Source organism: Cetorhinus maximus, chromosome 4 (genome assembly GCF_964194155.1).
Source record: "Cetorhinus maximus chromosome 4, sCetMax3.hap1.1, whole genome shotgun sequence".
In the NCBI taxonomy this organism is placed as follows: domain Eukaryota; kingdom Metazoa; phylum Chordata; class Chondrichthyes; order Lamniformes; family Cetorhinidae; genus Cetorhinus; species Cetorhinus maximus.
This window is the reverse complement of record NC_135882.1, coordinates 164152007-164175535: the sequence shown is the minus strand read 5'-3', so window position 1 is coordinate 164175535 and position 23529 is coordinate 164152007. Positions and strand designations below refer to the sequence as shown.

The window sequence follows — 23529 nt, the reverse complement described above, 5'->3', positions numbered from 1 at the left end:
TTTTTTTTTCAATTCAGAACATTTAATGCCACTCAAAGGTATAAAAATACAACACAATGAAATGACTAAAGTACAAAGCTTTATTAATTTTTTTTGCAACAGAGTATAAGCATTATAAAACATGTGACAATACATGAAATCCACTCCCTCTGCAGAAGGTCCCGTGGGGTCAGGTGTGTGTTTTGTCTCCTGCATCTAGTAGTTTACGCTGTAAACAGTTACATGTGAGGTCTCCTACATAGCAGAGCTCACTGTCCTCATAGGGATTTTTTTTCTGATTTCCACGGCTGATAAAAATAGGTGCAGAATGTGGCATCTGTTCTGTGGAGTTAGCAGTCAGACAGTCTTTAGCCTATGACATACAATACAGAACATAAAAGGTTTATTCAGTGCAACAGTTCCACTGTATCCATACATTAATAAGTACTTCACAGGTATTGTAATTAAGAACAGGATTCTGCTTTTGTAATTAAGAACTCCATGGGTAAAATGTATGGTTGCTGGGGATAACTGTCATTGAGTTAAAATTTGTTAGGATATCCGCTCAGATCACAACAGCTGGCTTGTGGGACTTCAATTTTCCAGATAAGTTAAAACAACTGTTGTGTTAATTGCTAATGTAAGGATCTAAATTTGTACGAAGCTTAGGTTTGTTCTTATTTCATGTTAACTACTCCAATTCACCATGTGTACAGGGTGAATCAATCTGATAATGGAGTCTTAGTAAATATAGAACCATCTCAGTGCTTCCTTTCACTTTGGCTGCAGTGCTTCTCCAATATGATTAATGCATTACATCCTGTAATGCAACTTTCAGAATATTGAAACATGTTTAACACTGACTATGTTTTAATAAAGAGAAGTAGAACAGTACCAAGGATTTCAAATAGTTTTTAATACCTTAAATAGAAAACAACCTAAATATGACTTGTATTTGCACACTGTTACAAATGAGATTTACTACCTCTCATTATATGCGTTTACAATACAGAACTGGGAGAAAATGTTAAACAGTAAATTGTGTATTAGGAGGTATATTTCTAAACAGTTACTTTGCATAACAGTGAAGGCAATCTAAAATATTTGCATAAGCAGACTTTCCAACCAATCAGCACCCTTTGGTCATGCAGTATACCTTGTTCCCTTTGGAATTTGGCATTCTTGCCTCTGTCCTGATGAGTGCAAGTCAAACAGCTTCAACAGCTTGTCACTCTTTTCAGCAATGCACACTGAGACTAATCGAAGTAACCTTTTGTTCTGCGATCCATTGAGAATGTGATAATTCATATAGAATTTTGTGTTTAATTTCAATATTCTAAAAGTGATAACTATGAAATATGAAAAAATATAATGCAATGACATCACAAATTATGTACAAAGATTTGTCCTCCAAAAACATAATGAAACCTTCTGTTAGCAATAAGTTCACTAACAATGAGAATTATGATGCCCCTTGAAATATTTTGTTGAAATTTACCTTTTAAGAGTTTTAATTTTTTCAACTGTTTCCTCTCAAGAGTGAAGTTGAAGGGAACTATCATCTTGTTTTTAATGTGCTCCTTAGGACTGAGATGAGGAGGAATTTCTTCACTCAGAGGGTGGTGAATCTTTGGAATTCTCTGCCCCAGATGCCTGCGGAGGCTTAGTCAATGAGGATGTTCAAGACTGAGATCGACAGGTTTCTACATATTAAAAACATCAGGGATAGTGCAAGAAAATGGTGTTAAGTAAAAGATCAGCCATGATCTCATTGAGTGGCGGAGCAGGCTTGAAGGGCTGAATAGCCGACTCTTGATCCTATTTCTCATGTTCTAAGAAGCTTAACTAATTACATGGATTTAAAAAATATAGTTCTATACCTTAATAATTTTCAGGGTAAAAACTGGAATCAAAATCTGTATTATTATTAAAATTCCTGCAGGTGACAAACTTCCTCTCCACAGACCTCAATTCATACTACAGAGAGTCACACTCCTTGTTTCAACATTTAACATCAAAACTGCTTCGTTCAACATTTATAATCGAAATCCGTTTGTGAATATTATAATAGCAAAACTCTTTCTCAATATGTCAACTTACGTCCATTACGTTTGTTGGTGAATCAAAACACTCAATATTTTTGAAAATAAAATTACCTGCCATTTGTTCCTCTTTCAAAAATTCAAAATATTATATATTTGTCAATGACATTGAAGCTATCCATTAAATGTTTTTATACCTTCAAAGTTTTTACTTGAAGACCTTGACCTCTCCCAAAAGCTTGTGCTGGGACTATATACTTGTGCACAGACTGGTGGCTCTGTTAGCCAAAGATCTGAGCATGAACCATATGTACAATTTCCGAAGATGTGTTAGTAACATTTAAGTTAGCCAATGACACGAGAATGAGATGGAACAATTATGACAAAATATAATTACTTAAGAGGTCAAATTTCAAAAGCTTTAATCAAGAAGAGAGAGAAAGCAAAACAAAAAAAAAACAAAACATGGACGATTTCATTGGCTCTACGGCACTTTAGGATGCCCCAAGTTTGTGAAATGCATTAGATAAATGCAAGTTATTTTTTTACTTTCTACTGATTTGTAATTGCATTAAAAGCCTTATCCGGGTAAAATGTGTGAGAGTGCATGACAGAGAATGGAAGAAACGAACGTACCACTGATTAGTGATTGCTTTAGTGGATGTGTGAATTATAAATTCTCTATTATTTTTTGAAAGCTATTTAGCCGAGGGGGATGGATTTTCACTCACTAGCATGCGCATACTAAGTTTAACTGATAACACTGATCTCAATTGTAATTCTTACAAAAACACAGAAATTAGTTGAACTTTAAAGCAAACAAAACCTTTAATGATTTAGCTGTGACTCATTCATGCTTAGCAAATGTAAACATTCTAATCACGGACACATGCGAGACGGTGGGGAGGTGGGGGAGGTAGAAAGACTGACCGAAAGAGGAAAATGACTTTGGTTTACGTCGTGCCTTCCACAAAAAGGCACTATCAAGTGCTCCACAGCTAATTAATTACTTCAATTTTAGTCACCAGTTTTACAGGGAAAACACAGCAACCAATTAGCATACAGCAAAGTTCCACAAATAACAATGGGATGACTGGCCATTGGTGTGGTTATAGTGCAGTGCTGAGTGCTGCACTATCTTTCAGGTAATATGTTAAACCCAGATCCCATCTCTTGGCTCGAGTGGATGTGAAAGATCATGTGGCATTATTTCAAAGAAGAGCAGGGGAGTTATCCTCGCTGTCCTGGTCAATACTTATCCCTCAATCATCTGGTCATTATCATCTGCCGTGTGCAAATTGACTGCTGCATTTCCTACATTACAACAGTGAGTACACTGCACAAGCACTTCTTTGGCTGTAAAGCACTTTGAGATATCCGTTGGTCATGTAAGGCACTATATAAATGCAAGTCACTTTTTTCTTCATCAGAACAAGAGTCCCAAGATGCACCAGGTCTGATGGCAGAGATGAGCAGTTCAGAGATTCAGTGGAAGGCACACTTCAATAAGCTTAAGGTGCAGCAAGGATGAGTGCAGCTCTTTATAACTCAATTTCTCTCAACTACACCTACCAGTCAACCCCATGCACAACATCCTTCACAATGTCAAGGACACAATACACCATTCCCCATTCAAAACATATACACATTTTGCTTGCTCCCTTCGTACATACATACGAATATATGAATTAAGAGCAGGAATAGGCCACTCGGCCCCTCAAGCCTGCTCCATCATTCAGTAAGATCATGGCTGATTTAATTGTAGCCTAACTCCACATTCCCGCCTACCCCCAATAACCTTTCACCCCCTTGCTTATCAAAAATCTACCTAGCTCTGACTTAAAAATATTCAAAGACTCTGCTCCACTGTCTTTTGAGGAAGAGAATTCCAAAGACTCACCACCCTCAGAGAAAAGGTTTCTCCTCATCAGTGTCTTAAATGGACAATCCCTTATTTTTAAACAGTGACCCCCTAGTTCTGGATTCTCCCACAAGAGGAAACATCCTTTCCACACCCTGTCCAAGATGCCTCAGGAACAGCAACTCCTAACAACATTCTGTTTGCACGTGGCAGCAACTGCAAAGCAATTAACTCATCTCACTTCGTAAATAAAAACAAAAGTGCTGAAAAAAACTCAGCAGGTCTGGCAATATCTGTGAAGAGAGAAACAGAGTTAAGATTCAAGTCCAGTATAGCTCTTCTTCAGTTCCAAGAGTCATATTAGTCTCCAAACGTTCACTCTGTTTCTCTGAACAGATGCTGCCAGACCTGCTGAGCCTTTTCAGCACTTTGTTTTTATTTCAGATCTCGGGCATCCACAGTGTTTTGCTCTTAATTATCCTCTCACTTGCTTTCCATCCAGCTTGCATTTTGCTTCTTCTCACTCTCAGCATATTACATGCCAAAGCTCCATAGGTGTGCACTTTCCTTTTCAGTGTCCAGTCATTAACTCTCATCCCTCTCTTCCTTCAGAACTAAAGAGTGCACAGCACCAAAGCTGAGGAATAACTTTGGGAGAGACCAATGTCCACATGATCCTTCATGAATGGAACAGGAAACAATGAAAGCCAGTGGCCCTTCAAGAGCGATGCACACTGGAGATGATGATCGGGTTCTCTGACTGTTACTTGTACTTCATCAATCTCAAATAAAAAAATTCACACTTATCCAGCACAGTAACTTCAAGCTGAATTGTGAAGCCTGCTATCTGAAAATTTTACGGGGAAGAGGAATGACCAGATTGCCAGAAACAATGCACCATCAACCGATCCCTGAGGTCTCAAGCTGTAATGTGCTATACTGGCCTTCCTTCCTCTACACTCAAGTCATCCTTGTCAGATGACAGTACTTGCTGTTGCTCTGCCATCTCCAGATGTGACCTCTGGTTTGCCAAGTTGTGCAACATGCAGTACACTGCAATGATGCAGGACACTTTCGCTGGGATATTTTATACAGAAGCCCCAGGAACCTGAACCTTTGCTTCAACTGCCTTATAGCGTGCTCAATGATACTGCCCATGGTTCTATTGTACCAGAGATAACTTGACTGTAACATTAAAGTTGCATATCATAAACTAATTTTATTTTTAAGAGCCTCTAAACAAAGCACAATATTACTGAAAAGAGAGACATGTCTAAGCTTTTCATCTTAAACTGATCAGGACACTTGCAAGAATACCAATTTAAGGGGGAAAACAACAATTTATACTGTATGTGAAGTCTTCACACACAGTATAAATTGTTGTTTCCCCCTTATATTGGTATTCTTGTGAGTGTCCTGATGAATGCAAGATGAAGGCTTAGGCATGTCTCCTTTTTCAGCAATACTCAAGTTCTGTACTACCAAACGACTATTTGTCGAGCACAATATATTGTTATTGCCAATCTTATTCAGAACTGCCCATGTGATCTATAGTGCATGAGTTTCCATGGAAAGATCAAGCTTGGATTAAAACCAATATTGGTACAATTAGAGAGTCATCACTCAAATTTCTTCTCAGCTCAGTCTGTTGCCCACCACCTAATCAGTGCAGCTGCTTAAGAACAAAGTAAATGTGTTAGCTTCACCTCTTATTTAAATACTGATGTGAAATAAGTTGTGAAACAAAGAAAAGGCTAGAAAATGAGTATTGGTGTCTAAGATTTTGGTCTTGCACTCATTAGGACAAATGTAAGATTGGCAAATTTCAAAGAGAGCAACAATTTATACTGCATGAGAAAAGGGGAAAAGCACCCTTTTTTCATGCAGTATAAATTGTCGCTGTCTTCGAATGCTGGTATCCTTGCATCTGTCCTGATGAGTGCAAGACAGAAAGCTTTGACAGCATGTCTCTTTTTTTCAGCAATACTCAAGCTCTTAAGCAACTATTAGTCTAGAAAATATAATTACCATTACTTTCAGTCAGGAACAGAAATGCTGTTATCTTCTGCTACCAGGAAATTCAGCACAGTTTGATAGCAGTAAGTTCATGAATATTACAGCATTCTAAAATTTTAATGAAACTAAAGTACTGCTTTCATTGAATGTAAACAAAGGATGTAGCTCAATTCAAACTCAACAGCTTTCTTGTGCACAGAATTTAACTGTAAAGTAGAATGCAGAAGTGTAAACTTAAGGATGTTCCACAAACCCTTTGAAAGCTTTGAAGTATGTGCACAAATACTTGAAAGTAGCAACATTATATCTGGCCTTCATAACTTTGCAGATGTACGGCTCAAGTCTGTACAGTCCAGTCCAGAAATAGCAGTGTTGTCACTTAAAACCTAGGCTGCCATCAGCAGAAGTAATGCAAGGTAGATGCAATGTCCCCACAACTCATACTGTAAAGACTTACCATGAATGCATATGTGCAACATTTGCATTATTACAGAATATTAACAATCGCAAAACAGGAAATTAATGAGTGCAACATTTCCAAATGAGAGAAACAGGAAAAATTGCCAATTAATCTGAGAAAGATAAAATGAAGCACTAAAAAAAATGAAAATACACCAGCAATTTCACGGAAACAAGATGCCAAAACTAGGGATACATTCACAACTGAAAAGGGCAACAGTTTAAAAAAAAATCATGAAATTATAAATATATTAATGACCAGTTAATTTGTTAGTTTCTTCTGACGTTCCTCTCAAGAGGTGAAGTCACCTGTTTTTATGCTCAGAACCTGCACCAGCTCATCAAATAAATTGAATCTACTAGTCAAACGCAGATCTGTGCTGCGAGTAGCGAATGACTTGGCACTGGCCTATCGGCTTTTTATGTGATTTTGAAAGGCAAGTTACAGTCGGGAGGCATACAAACAGCTTTACGCCATCGGTTTGGGCAAACAAACAGTGCATCTCCTTACTTAGACTGAAGAATTGTTAATGAGCAGCGCAGCAAGCATAGTTAGAATGGTGAATTCAATGTTAGGCTAGGTATAAAAAATGAAATAGGCAGAGGGAAAGAAAGATTGGATGGGGAGAGAGATAAGAGAATGAAAGCAAAAGTTAAAACCCCAACTTTCTGTGGCAAGTTTAACCCATATCTACGATGAAAGTACAAGGACTTCACACCGTTCAACACACTTGAATGGAGACCCAGACAGCTCGATGCCAATTTTGTATAGCTTATGGTGGAGCAGTGCATTTTGCACAGCAACTTCCAGATTTTCATGTTTAACTGCACATCTCCGCTTTCCAGAAGTTGCTTTCCGCAGAGAGTACTGTTAGCTGATATAGGGAAATATGCCTTAATCACTGCTTCAATTAAAGGCTTCTTACCTTCAAATTAAACGTTCAAGGTGCACAGGGTCTGCAATAGGCTTTCAAGCCACAATACTAAACACTAGCCTGCAAAGTTGTTTGAAGTTTGCAATATCTAGATTGCCACCTTTACAGATCACAACCTAAAGCACCCTAGGTAAGGTTAATGAGAACTATTTGTAAATATATGAAACCATAGCGTGACACTGTAGAAATCATTAATATTTCAACACCAAAAATGTTGCCCCCAACTCTTTTAGAAGTGAAGAGAACTTCTTGACTGACAGGCTTGAATTTACGTTTTTTGTTAGGAAAGGTTCAATATGATCTAACTTCATTCAACCAAGAGCGTGGATCACAATTCCGCAAGTGCACTATTTTCAGGGATGCATTTTAAAAAATGGTTCCTTCCACTTTTTCCAATGGATAAGAAAATAACTTGCAAATTATTTTACAGTTTAAGCCACTTTACACATTTGTTACAATTTCAAAAATGCTCGTCAGTAATAATTGTTAATCTTTTTTTCAAATATCCCTTATGAAAGCAGACTGATTATCAAGTATCTGAACATATGCCAAACAATTGAGTGCTCAAAAGTTCAACTTAAGTGTCTAAGTGAGATTTGGTGCTACAATATTGAAGGGATGAGATAGAAGTATTAGAGGCCCCTATTCTGCATGTGTGTTAAATTCATCAACTACTTTTTTAACACTGAATAGATTTGCACCAATTATATTTTGTGCTGGCAGTGTTCAAGTTCAAATGGCAACACTGCAGTTGTTACTCACATGCCTTAAGTGAGCTGAGAGATGACTAAAAGGACTGCAAAACAGGAAGAAGAATTGCACGGGTTAACGTGGAGCACATCTTGCAGAAGTAAAAGTAGAGGCATCGGTTGCCGATAGGGGAACATTAACGAGGAATAGTGAGCAGCCTACTGCACTGGTACCAATGATTTCTAGATCTGGGGATATACAATGTCAAATGAGATATAAATGGAAGAACTTGAGGGATGGAAAAAATACATAGAAAATGCTCAGCTGGATGAAAATACATTTAAAAAAACGAATCCTTTTCTGTTTTCATCTCAAGGCATTAAACTGGGCATGGCTCAAAGTCACTCGTGCTTGGTACCAAGTGGTCATTCCATTATATAGGAGCCTCAACAGCGAGGGACTGTATATTTTTAAAATGGGAATGCATCATTAAACTTTGTCAGAAGATCAGTACTATGTGCAGATATCATGCATTCCTACTTCTTGTTTTTTCCCCCTTTTTATTGGTCCCTGTGTATTGGATTCACTTGGAGGGCCATGACAGGAAAGTGATTGCTAAACGCAAAGGTTTGAAATTACACATTGGGTCATTTCTCCTCAATATTTTGATACTTAATGTGTTTAAGTTGATCTTCTGAACTCTTAATGGAAAATATGGAAATGGCAGATGAATCGATCAAGAATTTTGCATTGTTCTTCACTACAGGAGGATACAAGTAACATCCCAGAAATAGCGGTAAATCAGGAAATGGAAGGGCAGGAAGGAACTCAAGAAAATTACAATCACCAGAGAAGTGGTATTGAGCAAATTTGAGTATTGATGAAAAAAGACATTTTGTCAAAGCTTTTCATCTTGCACTCATCAGGACAATCACAAGAATGCCAATGTCAGAGGAAGCAACAACTTTATACTGTATGAGAAGATAGTGCTGATTGGTTGGCGTGGACTCTGATTTGTACAGATTTTGCCATGGTGAATGCACCAGTTAATGGTGACTGACAGTTAACTGCCAAACATTGTTTGAAATTTAAACCAGGCAGCTTGACCCTGATTGGTCCAGGCATTGCCCTGAGAAATGAACCAGCAAATGGCTAACACTTGCTCGTCCTGCTTTCTACCCTTAATGTCACCTATTAGCACATTTCTTAGCTAATATCACCACCGTCAACACCTCCTTGTCCTTTTGTCTATGACATCTTTTGGCAATCTCCGCCTATCACTGGCCCTCCATCCAGCTCTACTTGTCCCCCCCAACCCCCCCACCCCCTTAAACCAGCTTGTATTTCACCTCTTCTATTTTTCATTAGTTCTGTTGAAGAGTCATACGGACTCGAAACGTTAACTGTATTCCTCTCCGCAGATGCAGTCAGACCTGCTGAGTTTTTCCAGGTATTTTTATTTTTGTAATGGCTATCACTTATTTTGTTTAGCTGAAACAGGCACAATGTGTGTACATGTTCGTTCTGTCTGCAAAGAACAGGGCCCTGTGTATTAATATATGTAGCTTCCAGTACACACAAATGCACCAAACTGCGAACCCGACTGACAATCTTAAATTGGCTGCCAGTGTAACTTTTAGCACACTGAGGGTTATTTAGCAAATGTTGTTCAATCGCGGAATCACATTGCGATTGTCCTGACGAGTGCATGACAAAAAGCTTCAGCCAACGTCTTTTTCAGCAACACAAGTTCTGTACTACCAAACGACTATTGAGCAAATTGTTAGAGTTGTGGGCTGAGTGAGTTGTGGTTCTTTATCCTAGGGTCTTGAAAGAAGTGGCTAGTGAAATAGTTGATGCTTTGGTTTTAATTTTTCAAACTTTCCTAGATTCGGGGAAAGTTCCATTAGATTGGAAAACAGCAAATGTAACTCCTTTATTCAAAAAGGGAGGGAGACAGAAAGCAGGAAACTACAGGCCAGTTAGCTTAACATCTGTCATAGGGAAAATGTTAGAAGCTATTACTTAAAATGAATAGCAGGGCACTTAGAAAAGTTTAGGGCAATCAGGCAGAGTAAACATGGTTTTGAGAAAGGGAAATCAGGTTTAACCAATTTATTGGAGTTCTCTGAAAGAGTCACATGTGTTGTGGGTAAAGGGGAACCAGTGGATGTAAGCTGCAGGGCTATGGGCTGGGTGCAGGAAGGTGGGATTAGAAAGGGCACCTGGGTGTCCTCGGGCTGGCATGGACAAGATGGGCCAAACGGCCTCTTTCTGTGATGTAACTTTTCAACGGTTCTAACAGTCCTGATTTCCCTTGCACCAGTTTGAACCTCTGTGTCTTTTGTATTACTTGCATGGCATTCTTTGAAGTCAAGCTCCATCTAACCCTGTAATACATATGAGCTCCCCTTCATAATTACTTTCCTTTGCAGACAAAAAGTTAGTTTACCAAATCAATTATTATGGTTTAACACTCTGACACTGCTGATCAGCCCCCTAGCTCTTTCCCGTACAGCCACCAGGTTCTGGTTTCCCTAGAACAAGCAGCAGTGGTTGAAGTAAAAAGTGTAAAACCACCAGACATCAAGAACAGCAAGTAACATCATCTCTGGGCACGTTGAGAAATGAATTGTGTCATTTCACACCAAACACATTTCACATAGTTTGATATTTTACATGCAGGTGATCTGTAAAAGCCTTAAAGAAACAACCCTCTGATTTGTTTTTTTTTTTAAAATCGCATCTACCCAACACCAGAAGTAACACAATTTTTAATGGGTTATGCCCAGTGCTTAAACAAAAGCAATGAAAAATTTAGCTCTCCAGAGTCTCTCAGTCCAGTGCAGAGGAGCAACAGTGTGTTTTGGGACTCTAATCTCAGGTTCAGTTTAGCCAGTCATTGACTTGCCATCACAAGTCTACTACTAAATACACCGACCTCATTGGCCTGGCTAGTGCACATTTCAAGAGAACATAATGAGCCAAGTGGCCTCCTTTGGTGCAGTAAATCCTTCCATGTTTCTATGAAAGAATGAATAAATAATGGCATGTTCTTAATTTAGCAGCTAAATCATTCACCAAGATTTCTGCCCCAGTCACACTGAAATAGTTCCCACTGGAAAGTGGACACATGCAGGTCCTGAGTAAGGACACAAACAGGCTTGGATATAATTATCAGCCTGTTAACTTCATGTGTGGGCTAACAGCGATAAATGGTATTGAACTATGGCTTGTCAAAGTGCATTTTTAAAAATTCATTCATGGGATGTGGGCTTCACTGGCTGGGCCAGCATTTATTGCCCATTCCTAGTTGCCCTTGAGAAGGTGGTGGTGAGCTGCCTTCTTGAATTGCTGTAGTCCATGTGGTGTAGGTACACCCACTGTGCTGTTAGGAAGGGAGTTCCAGGATTTTGACCCAGTGACAATGAAGGAACTTGAAGGGGAACTTCGAGGTGGCGGTGTTCCCATCTATCTGCTGCCCCTGTCCTTATAGATGGTAGTGGCCGTGGGTTTGGAAGGTGCTGTCTAAGTTGCCTTGGTGAATTCCTGCAGTGCATTTTGTAGATGATTTACACTGCTGCTACTGTGTGTCGGTGGTGGAGGGAGTGAATGTTTGTGGATGTGGTGCCAATCAAGCGGGCTGCTTTGTCCTGGATGGTGTCAAGCTTCTTGTGTTTTGGGAGCTGCACTCATCCAGGCAAGTGGGGAGTATTCCATCGCACTCCTGACACGTGCCTTGTAGATGGTGGACAGGATTTGGGGAGTCAGGAGGTGAGTTACTCATCACAGGATTCCTAGCTTCTGACCTGCTCTTGTAGCCACAATAGTTATATGACCAGTTGAGTTTCTGGTTAATGGTAACCCCAGGATGTTGATAGTGGGGAATTCATTGATGGTAATGTCACTGAACGTCAAGGGGCGATGGTTAGATTCTCTCTTGTTGGAGATGGTCATTGCCTGACATTTGTGTAGCCCGAATGTTACTTGTATCTCAGCACAAGGGTTTCAAGGAAACACCTGGAGAAATTGGTAGGAAGGGGAACAACAGTTAAACCAGGCTGTAGCTAAACACTGAAGCTTTTGTAAAGCATAAGATTTCAACAATAATAAAAACGGAATGTGCTGGAAATACTGAGCAGGTCAGGCAGTATCTGAGATTTCAACTGCCCTTTCGCTCCCTTTACCTTCCATTCAATTTAATGTGGCTGGAACAAATATTTGTCATATCAAACCTCATATGAGCCAAATGCTTATAAAGCAGATTCCAAGAATCACCACCTGCCTCTTTTCCCCTCCTCAGTCATGTTCTCATCTTTCCCGCTTGCCTCCAGATCATGAGTAATTATCCAAAGGTTTTATACTTCGATGTACAAAATGGCCAAAGCTTCCCTACAGGAAGCGTCATTTCATCTTCCCATCGTGTCATGAAGGAAAACTGCTCAAATAGACAAACGTGTACCTTTAACAGCAGCCTAATTATAAATACCAGTAAAATTTCAGGTGTTTTTCCTGGAGCTGCAATTACTTTGGTTCCATTAGATTACGATTTCATTAATTTTCTATACAGTATTACAATAGGAATAGGAATCTGATGAAGAGTCATACGGACTCGAAACATTAACTCTGTCTTCCTCTCCACAGATGCCGTCAGACCCGCTGAGTTTTGCCAGCAATTTTTGTTTTTGTTTCAGATTTCCAGCATCCGCATTATTTTGCTTTTACAATAGGAATAGTTTGGTTATTGCCCAATAGAACACTTGCTGAATATGCACAAATTTTGCTACTAGATATTGCAGCAAGGAATAATGATGCCACATCAACATACCTGCAGTTTTTCATGAGCCAATCTCCTAAAACCTTAACCATACATCAGGGAACAATAGAGCTGATGCTTCAACCATAACGAAGGTGCAAGGAAAAAATGTATTTCACGCTCAGCACTTATAGAGGAAACGATAAGAATAATATATTTATTTTTATTTCATTACAACCATGAGGTTTATAAGTTTATTTTGTTTTGGACTGTGTCTTTAAATTTAGATTAAAATGAACAGGGTCATGTGACTATTCTGAATTCTGCCTGACAACAAGCCTGGCTTAGTTAAGGGACTGGCTAAGCAAGGTGCGAAATTCTCAGACCTGGGAATAATAGGCAAGGGCAGCTGTGCTAACGAAAAATAGACTTGCCAGTTCCAAGCTCCAAGCTGTTGGGTCAGAAGGAAAAAAAGAGGGGAAGGAAAAGAACAGCATTTGGTGTGGTCAGCAGAGAGAAGAGCTTTCGAGCTTCCCAAGCCGGATAGAGGAGGGAGATTTTCTCTAGTCAAAGAGTTGCATTCCTCAGCCCCATCGAAGGAATCAGGGAAGATTTGCCCTGGCGTGGCCAGAGGCCAGGAAGAATGATCGGAGCAGATTTTTACTGCTGGTGATGGTTTTGGGAATATCTCCAAAAACAGAGAGAAGTGCCTGGAGACAGTCACTTGAAATGAAACAGGAAAACGTGAACACATTGGAAGCTGGAGGGGACCGTGGACAATTTGCTATAAGGATTGTAATTCTGTGGAGAGTGCCATGTGTGATAAGTATTAAAAAGGAACATTCTGTATTTTAAGTTGCCTACAAAAATAGTGTTTAGCTAATAGTGCTTTTAGTCATTTGTTAATACGAACATACGTATTATTACATATGATGTACTGTTACAGTAAAATACTTTAAAAAATGAAATATTGTGTCACCCTCTACAGCTATTAACTTTGTTTGAATTTTTTTTTTTTAAAAACGTTATCGGTCTCTATGGGGATCATAACAATTTCGAGTATTATTGCTCTCCAAAAAATAAGTCCAGTCCTTACCTGACAATTGTTTTCAATAATTAATTTCAGCGTTTAAAGGAAACCCACCTAATGGATTTTTCACTTTGCTAGTGGATTTAGTCAACTGATTCTAAAAAATATACCAACTTAACTCACAGATGTGTCGCACTTTAGAAGTGCTTGCTCGAACAGGTCTCGGTACTTTAATATGAAAGCTGGGCATTATTAAAAAGAAGAAGAATTTGGTGATCATGGTGTATCTGCCATTTGATCTCTCCATGCTTTTTCAATTTTACAAGAACTGCAACAGTGAACCTCACTATTCCCTAAATGTATGGCAGCTAAAGAAAAACGTTAACAACTGTGACACAATTTTCAGATGCAATTGCTTTTATGGTACTAAAAAATGTCTAGAACATAGAAAATTCCTCATATATTGGACTACAACATTAGTCCTACATGAGAAGAAAGGCAGAATGAGAAACGTAACTATCAAATGTTCACAGTTTGCATACTTGAGAGTTAATGAAAGAGAACAGGAAAACAAGTGGACATCCAGTCTGTGAAAATAAGCATTGCCAGCAAATGTGCCGCCTGTCACATTCAGGAATTGTGGGGGTGGGGGGAAACGGTCTTTTCTCTTCAATACAAAATTGTAACAACAGCACTGGATATCCTCAATGCATTACATATTGCTTATGGTTGTCAGTAATAACTCAAGTATAAATTATTGATACAATCATTTTTAAGCCTATCGTTGCATTTATATCGAGGCTTACAACTTTTATTATTCCCCCGCCATGGGACTGAAAAAAATAACTGGTCCAAGAACTGGAATTTTCTTTTTTTTTATAAAAAAAAAAGGAAAAGATGCAGCTAAACAATAAATGGTCTGAACATCAAGGAACACATCGTTAATAAATAATAAATTTTAATGTGCAATACAAGATTTCTACCATGAAGTAATGCTAATGCATTGGCATGGGTCATTAATTATATCTTGTGGCAATGAGTACTGCTGGAGTACATTTTAAAGCAGGTCTGCACAATTTACATCCTCAGGTCCTGGACCAGTAAGTTTACAACAACCCCTCATTTTATAATGAGATGCATTATCTCTAATACAAATATACAATATAATGAAATGCTCAAGACTAAATTTTATTCAACTGGTCTTACTGGAATGTAAAACTTCCAACAATTTTTAAGTGTGATCTGTTGTGTTAATGTCAACAGCTTTCCCCTTCCTTGGCCAATACATAGGCTTGTTCCACTGTTTCAACTTAGGATAGTCACATCATTAACCAACACTAGCAAGAAACACTTCTCAACTCTTTAACCCACAGAAGCATCTTTGGATGCCTTGCCAGCATTTATACAACAATGCCTTCACAACGTGGTCAGTATTTCGTTAAAAAAAGAAAAACCAAGACACGGTTATTATTTCTAAATATAGGTAGCATGTCTATAAAATCAAATGTTGAGTAAATAATTAAAAATAAGTTAGTGAAGTTTTCAATACTCAAATTGGAAAACATATTTCATACAATCATGAAAATGAAAGGCCTAGCCACAGAAAGTCAAGGTCAGCGCATTTTTTTGGGAAACCTCTATGGGTTAAGGAGTTAAATAGTATTTTATACATACATAATGATTCAGTAAATAATCCAAATACTTCAATGTTTGATTTTTGAAAAGGAAATTAAAAAGTGTATTTCCAGAAATCTTCCTATGCCTTTGCTAAGTGACTAACTGCACTCTATGCACAGCAGTATAAACAGAACAAAGGAAAAATATGCCATCCAAAAAAACCAATATTGAATATTTTAAGGCTGACGTTTTTTTAAATCTATTGAAATGTTTTAAGTACACAGCAATTCTGCCGATTGGAAAGAAGAAAAAACAGTTTAAGAAAATGCAGAACAGCAGCAGCAGGCCAAAGCAATAAGGAAGAGGTCCAGTGGCAAGGCAGTTGCTGGATTTTCTTTCTGCTGCTTGCTGGTTTAACATTTATAGGAATGGACACTCAAACCTGCCTACCAAAATTAATGTGCTTTATCAGATGCCCAGGCTGCTAGGTACAGGTGTCCCACCATGGAGCCAAAATAAAAAAAAACTTCCTCCTGGAAAACACCAGCAAGAAACAGGAAAAAGACTGCTTTTAATGGAAGCACAATTTTTAACTAAATGTTTATTGCAGCACAGGTCTGATAACGTATTTACAACAGGATTTTTCTTCTATTCGGTGGTTTTAATTATCCAAACAACTGGCAATATAAGAACCTGAGAATCTGTGTTGCAAACTGTTGAGTGAAACTCAAACAGTACCCCCATTCTAGTGCATCCTCCTCTGACCTGTCAATCCTCAAACATCTTGTTCTTGTGCAAGGACGATATGACTCCTCAGCATCTTACACCTCAGATGTAATATGCCCCTGAACACCATTAAATGCATAGTTATACAATTTATCATTGAAAGTACATACAGCAGCAAACAACAGCTCCAACTGCAAGAGTGGCAACTGCAGCAATGTTAATGAGAACAGGTCTCCAATATAACCACCTTTTTCGTTTCACCTCAGTTTCACTTAGCTTCTGTTTCATTCTATGCACCTTCTGCGCTGTACTTGCTATCCTATCCTCACGATGTCGTTTTCGAAGGTTACTGAAAGGTAAACAAGAAAATTATTTATTGACAGGCAATAACAAACCCAAGTAAAAAGGTTCTTAAAGAATTCATTTACTGTAGTTCTCTTACACATAGCATAAAGGGGCAGCATGAGGAAGCCATCGGATCTGTGGGACACTGACTCAGAACTATGACTTTAATGCAGCCATAACAGGTTTGGCAGCGTTGAGCAGACAACATTACTTCCCTGCATTAACGGCAGAGTGAATTCCAAAGATTAAATCTTATGCTCCCTGGTCACCAGCTCAGAGCAGAATCTATGGAAGTTTGGGGACAAGTCCCCCACAGATAATGCAAGCTCTGAAAGGAATGGTAAGAAAATTAGAAGTACTAAAAAGAAAAAAAATACATAGTTCCATTGCACAAAATTTGTGTTTTTTCAGTAAAAACACAGAACATAATAATTATTTTGATGTTGTCTACAGATCTCCTGTGAAGTGAATAGGTCCATTAGAAACACTGATATGAAAACTGTTTTTTTTTAAATAGTAACTCACCAGACCCTCTTCATAGAATGAATTTAAAGAAATCTCATGAAACTTATAAGATTGCCTGATACAAGCGTAGCTGCGGTCATTCTTTGAACGACACCACAACATACAAACAGTAATTACCATAATTTTGTTGGTTTTAGGGGCGAAGTTAAAATTCATTCAGGAGCATGCTTGCTATAAGAACTTAGGAAACTGCACAGCCACCACCTTTATCAAGTGGTCTTCCCCACATGATCATATGAAAAGTTATCATTTTAAACCATCATATTAGTTCCTTCACCAGAAAGGATGATATTGAGATCCAATACATAACTGTGACAACAATTAACACACAAAAAAAACAAGTAGCTTAAATAAATGCCAGGTCAGAAAGAAGTCAAGAAGTAGGTTAAGAGATAGTTCTGTACGCAGATGTGTACTTCTTTCTTCCAAGTTGTTCTTAGTTCACTTTACATAAATATGTTCCAGAGGCTGGGGGCAAAAAGGCTATATCTATATATTCAGACAGTCTAGGCTCAGCGGAGCCCTATTTAAGACAACTGTTTTTTCACTAAAGGCACATGTTTTCTTTGGGGCATTCCCCACTCTACATGTTGACCCACAAGCAACCTTGTACATTACCAGTGACCTATACTGGGAGACACATGAACGATTTAACAACTGTTCACTGAATAACAATCAAGAATGACCTTGAAGCCAATTATAGTGCTCTGTTGGCCTGACTAAGATTAAAAAACTCAGACTAAGAATCAAGTTTCATATCTTGTACTGCACCACTGTTTTTACCCACAAGCCCATTTGGGCATATATTCAGGTTAATGGAGGGACTGTAAAGTGGCAGAAAAAGCATCACAACGTAATTTTCTTCAGCAGAGAAGGTAAAAAGGTAAACTGCCAATGTGCTAAACAAATTACAGTGGATTTATCGTTTAAAATATGCAGCTGCTTCTTATATATGCCAAAATAAGGTATTGTGCAGCAACAGCTTAATTTGACACGCGGTCTTAAGACCATTCAAACTTGTACACTAAAAAAATGTTCTGACCCCAATTTGTTGAGAATGATGCTTCAGTACCAAATACCATATTTTGAAAGCATCAATAAGCAGCAGCATAGATTTTCAGTGAGATTGAATACTGAACGCTTATTGGAACAAGCACCAAGATACAAACTAATTGCTGATGAATCATATGAACTGCCTGTGCAGGTGGTCTCAGCATCTGTGGCTAAACCTTGTTGCATTAGAGTCTTCATGTGTAGAGTTCATTGGATGGCAACACTATAGACACTTCAAGAGTATCTCTCCTCAGAAGCTACCTTGCCCATCCCCCTCAGTATCTTATATGTTTCAATAAGATTCTCTCTCATTCTTCTAAACTCCAATGAGTATAGATTTAATCTGCTCAACCTTTCCTCATAAACCAACCCCTTCATCTCAGAAATTAGTCCAGTAAACATTCTTTGAGCTGCTTCCAACACAAATTTAAGTAAGGAGTTCAAAACTGTACACAGTATTCTAGTTGTAGTTGCACCAATGCCCTGTGCAGTGTAGCAAGACTTCCCTACTTTTATACTCCACCCCCTTTTGCAATAAAGGCCAAAACTCTATTTACCTTCCTAATTACTTGCTGTACCTGCACACTAACTTTCTGATTCATGTATGAGGATACCCAAATCCCAATGTACCACTGCATTCTGCTATTTCTCTCCATTTAAATAATCACAGAATCACAGAGTGCAGAAGAAGCCCTTCGGCCCATTGAGTCTGCACCGACACATGAGAAACACCTGGCCTACCTGCCTAATCCCATTTACCAGCACTTGGCCCATAGCCTTGAATGTTATGACGTGCCAAGTGCTCATCCAGGTACTTTTTAAAGGCTGTGAGACAACCCGTCTCCACCACCCTCCCAGGCAGTGCATTCCAAATCGTCACCACCCTCTGGGTAAAAAAGTTTTTCCTCACATCTCCCCTAAACCTCCTGCCCCTCACCTTGAACTTATGTCCCCTTGTGACTGACCCTTCAACTAAGCTGTTCCCCATCCACCATGTCCATGCCCCTCATAATCTTGTACACCTCAATCAGGTCGCCCCTCAGTCTTCTCTGCTCCAACGAAAACAACCCAAGTCTATCCAACCTCTCTTCATAACTTAAATGTTTCATCCCAGGCAACATCCTGGTGAATCTCTGCACCCCCTCCAGTGCAATCACATCCTTCCTATAATGTGGCGACCAGAACTGCACACAGTACTCCAGCTGTGGCCTCACCAAGGTTCTATACAACTCCAACATGACCTCCCTACTTTTGTAATCTATGCCTTGATTGATAAAGGCAAGTGTCCCATATGCCCTTTCCACCACCCCACTAACATGCCCCTCCGCCTTCAGAGATCTTCTGCATTTCCATTCTTCCTGCCGAAGTGGACAACCTTGCATTTTCCTACATTATACTCCATCTGTCGAATTTTTTCCCATTCACTTAACCTATATCTTGTGTTTTTTCATATTCATCATGGGATATGGGCATCACTGGCTAGGCCAGCATTTATTACCCATCCCTAACTGCCCTCGAGAAGGTGGTGGTGTGCTGCCTTCTTGAACTGCTGCAGTCCATGTGTTGGTGTAGAAACACCCATGGTGTAGTGTCCTCCTCACAACTTGCTTTTAGAGCCATAGAAAAGTTACGATGCAGAAAGAGGCCATTCAGCCCATCATGTCAACGCCAGCCGAAAAAAAATAAAAAAAACTAGCCGCCCATTCTAATCCCACCTTTCAGCACCTGGTCCATAGCCTTGCAGGTTACAGCACTTCAGGTGCAGATCCAGGTATCTTTTGAATGAGTTGAGGGTTTCTGCCCCCAGGCAGCAAATTCCAGACACCCACCACCACCTGGGTGAAGAAGTTTTTCCTCATGACCCTCTAATCCTCCTACCAATAACCTTAAATCTGTAATTCTACCTATTCTACCTATCTTTGCACTGTCAGCAATTTCGCTACAATACACTTGGTTCCTTCATCCAAATCTAATACAGATCATAAATAGTTGACGCCACAGCACTAATCCCTGTGGTCGTCCAGCAGTTAATTTCCCAACCTGAAAATGACCGTTTATTGCAAGTCTCTGTTTCCTGTTAGTTAGCTAATCCTCAATCCATGCTAAAGTATCACCCCCAACATCATGAGCTCTTATCTTATGTAGTAACCTTTTATAAAGGCACCTCATTGAATGCTTTTTGGAAATCCAAGTACACCACATCTGCAGCTTCCCCTTTTCCATGTTTGTTACTTCCTCAAAGAACTCTAACAAATTTGTCAAACATGATTTCCCTTTCACAAAACCATGCTGACTCTGTCTGATTTTAATGATTTTTTAAATGTCCTGCCACTACCTCCTTAATAATGGCATTTAACACTCAATAGCATTTAATGGCACGTAACAGCATTTTTCAATGGCAGATGTTAGATTAACTGGCCTATGGTCTTCTCCTTTCTTGAATAGTAGTGTTACATTTGCAGCTTTTGAATCCGTTGGGGCTTTTCCAGAATCTAGGGAATTTTGGAAGATTACGACCTATGCATTCACCATCCGTGCAGCCACTTCTTTTAAAATCCTAGGATGCATGATATCAGGTCCTGGGGACCAGTCAGCTTTTAGTGTCATTAGTCTTCCTAGTGACAGCAATTGTTTTAAGTTCCTCCCTATCTTTTGCCTCTTGGTTTTTTACTATTCTTGGGGTAAAATAGAAGAGAAGAAACAGGGCAGCAGATTTAGTTTCTTTTAAAACATTGTCATTTTACATACTTTGCTTTGTTCTCGGTGTTTTCTTGTACTTTGCCAAACGTTTCTTCCGTGGAGGTGTTATTTTCTGCTTCTGTTGTTTCTTCCACTGGTAAATCAAGATCCCTATTCTCATTATACCTTGGAAGAGTGCGTTTTGGAGGTTGGGGAGGTGGAGATGGATGGTCTGCTACAGGATCCTGGTCTTCGTTAGAAAGCTCTTTCCATCTTTTCTGTTCACATACAGAAAAATATTTAAAACCTTGTTCTGTTTTTACGATTACAACACTAAACAAAAGCAAGTTGCAGAAAGTAAAGAAACCATGCTCAGCCTTATCACAGCAATAACATCAATTTTTTTAAAATGACAAACAGAAAAAAAGCACCTAGTGCTTCTTTTCAATAAATTGTCTTACCAATCTTCTCACTCATGACAGGATTCAGCAAAATTTTTAAAAACTTAACTATCTAATAGGTCACAAATTCACACCACAGGTACAGTAAAGCTAATTATTTGGCCCATTGGTTTGATCCTTTTTCTCAATACCAGCCCTACTGCTTCCCTGTTAAAGGATTAGTTTTGTAAATGACATTACGTTTCTACTATATTATAAAGATCTCAATATCCTGACTTTTGTAACAAAGCATCATATATTTGAATTAATTTGATTGATGCTTAGTGTATTCAATTTTTAAAATCTTACGTTCTATAAATCATCAACCCATTGCAACTTTAAATATTGCACTCTAAAGATAGGAAGAAAGATCTCAAAGATGTGTCTTAGGTCACAAAAGATTAAAACTAGATATCTGATTAACCAGAAATGATTTCTCCAATCTGTTCTATATGACTTGGTTTTATGATGTCGCATCAAGTAGACCCGAGTTTCATAAGCTCTTGTTGGATAATGACCTTTCAGACTAAGAAATAAAGATACAAAATTATGCCAAATCTTCCTAAAATTGATTAAATATGTGGGCAAAATCCATGATAAGGTAGATGCATATGGTCTGTAGAGGGAGTATATTTGATGATAATGAGCTTCTCTCACTTCAGGAGCCATTTCCCCCGAAGGCAGTCAAGTTAGGTAGCGCACTTGCCTACAAGTGATATCTTTCTCTTGTACAAGCATGGAGTAATTATCAGAGCCCTATATAGATCATTAGTTTTGCTGTCAATTTTGTCACGCACAGTAATACCATTCTGTAGCATCACACTTCCTTCTCAGGACTTACACAGGTCAGCAATAGTGTCTCACCCCCATTAATTTATACACACACAAACTTGTAATTTCTTCAAAGTGTTTCCAACCACTTGCATATACTTTGTCACGTAAAAGGGAGTCTGTCATATGAATCACAGAGAGGGAAGGCAGCAAATAAATTGAGGAGGAGTTTTTAAAGGCTGTAAAGGGGAGGTACAAATAAAGTTTTTATTAAAGTAAGTTGAAAAAGAACTATCTGCTGGGCCAAATAAACTGGAAATAAAAGAATAAAAACAAAAAACTACTGCGGATGCTGGAAATCCAAAACAAAAACAGAATTACCTGGAAAAACTCAGCAGGTCTGGCAGCATCGGCGGAGAAGAAAAGAGTTGACGTTTCGAGTCCTGATGACCCTTCAGCAGAACTGAGTAAAGTTAGGAGAGGGGTGAAATATAAGTTGGTTTAAGGTGGGGGGAGGGGGGAGAGAGAAAGAGAAGTTGAGGGGTGGGTGGTTGTAGGGACAAGCAAGCAGTGATAGGAGCAGATAATCAAAAGATGTCACAGACAAAAGGATCAAAGAGGTGTTGAAGGTGGTGATATTATCTAAGAAAATGTGCTAATTAAGAATGGATGGCAGGACACTCAAGGTACAGCTCTAGTAGGGGTGGGGTGGAAAGACTGACAAGGTATTAGTTGTAGATTTAAAAATAATGGAAATAGGTGGGAAAAGAAAAATCTATATAAATTATTGAAAAAAACAAAAGGGAGGGGGAAGAAACAGGGTGGGGATGGGGGGAGGGAGTTTAATATCTAAAGTTGTTGAATTCAATATTCAGCCTGGAAAGCTGTAAAGTGCCTAGTCGGAAGATGAGGTGCTGTTCCTCCAGTTTGCGTTGGGCTTCACTGGAACAATGCAGCAAGCCAAGGACAACGCCAACTCCAGCACGATGCCACCACCAAACACATCTTCCCTTCACCCCCTCCGGCGGCATTCCGTAGGGATCGTTCCCTCCGGGACACCCTGGTCCACTCCTCCATCACCCCCTACTCCTCAACCCCCACCTATGGCACCTCCCCATGCCCCGCAGAAGATGCAACACCTGCCCCTTCACTTCCTCTCTCCTCACCGTCCAAGGGCCCAAACACTCCTTTCAAGTGAAGCAGCATTTCACTTGCATTTCCCCTAACTTAGTCTACTGCATTCGTTGCTCCCAATGCGGTCTCCTCTACATTGGAGAGACCAAACGCAAACTGGGCGACCACTTTGCAGAACACCTGCGGTCTGTCCGCAAGAAAGACACAAACCTCCCTGCTGCTTGCCATTTTAACATTCCATCCTGCTGCTCTCTTGCCCACATGTCTGTCCTTGGCTTGCTGCATTGTTCCAGTGAAGCCCAACGCAAACTGGAGGAACAGCACCTCATTTTCCGACTAGGCACTTTACAGCCTTCCGGGCTGAATATTGAATTCAACAACTTTAGATCTTAAACTCCCTCCCCCCATCCCCACCCTGTTTCTTCCCCCTCCTTTTTGTTTTTTTCAATAATTTATATAATTTTCCTTTTC

General features: G+C 39.2%; 1 protein-coding gene across 2 annotated transcripts in view; it reads right to left on the bottom strand.

The window, feature by feature from the left end:
* Nucleotides 1–23529, bottom strand: part of LOC144680004 (tyrosine-protein phosphatase non-receptor type 2-like) — a 72890-nt gene continuing 49361 nt past the window's right edge. Inside the window, exons 8-10 of one of the 2 annotated variants that reach the window (XM_078541080.1) lie at nucleotides 20783–20991; nucleotides 16359–16460; nucleotides 1–352 (exon numbers count right to left, since the gene is read on the bottom strand). In XM_078541080.1, coding sequence (XP_078397206.1) covers nucleotides 337–352; nucleotides 16359–16460; nucleotides 20783–20991 — 327 coding nt within the window. In that variant the 3' untranslated portion in view covers nucleotides 1–336. The remainder of the gene's footprint in view (nucleotides 353–16358; nucleotides 16461–20782; nucleotides 20992–23529) is intronic. The other variant, XM_078541079.1, reaches the window with a different exon arrangement.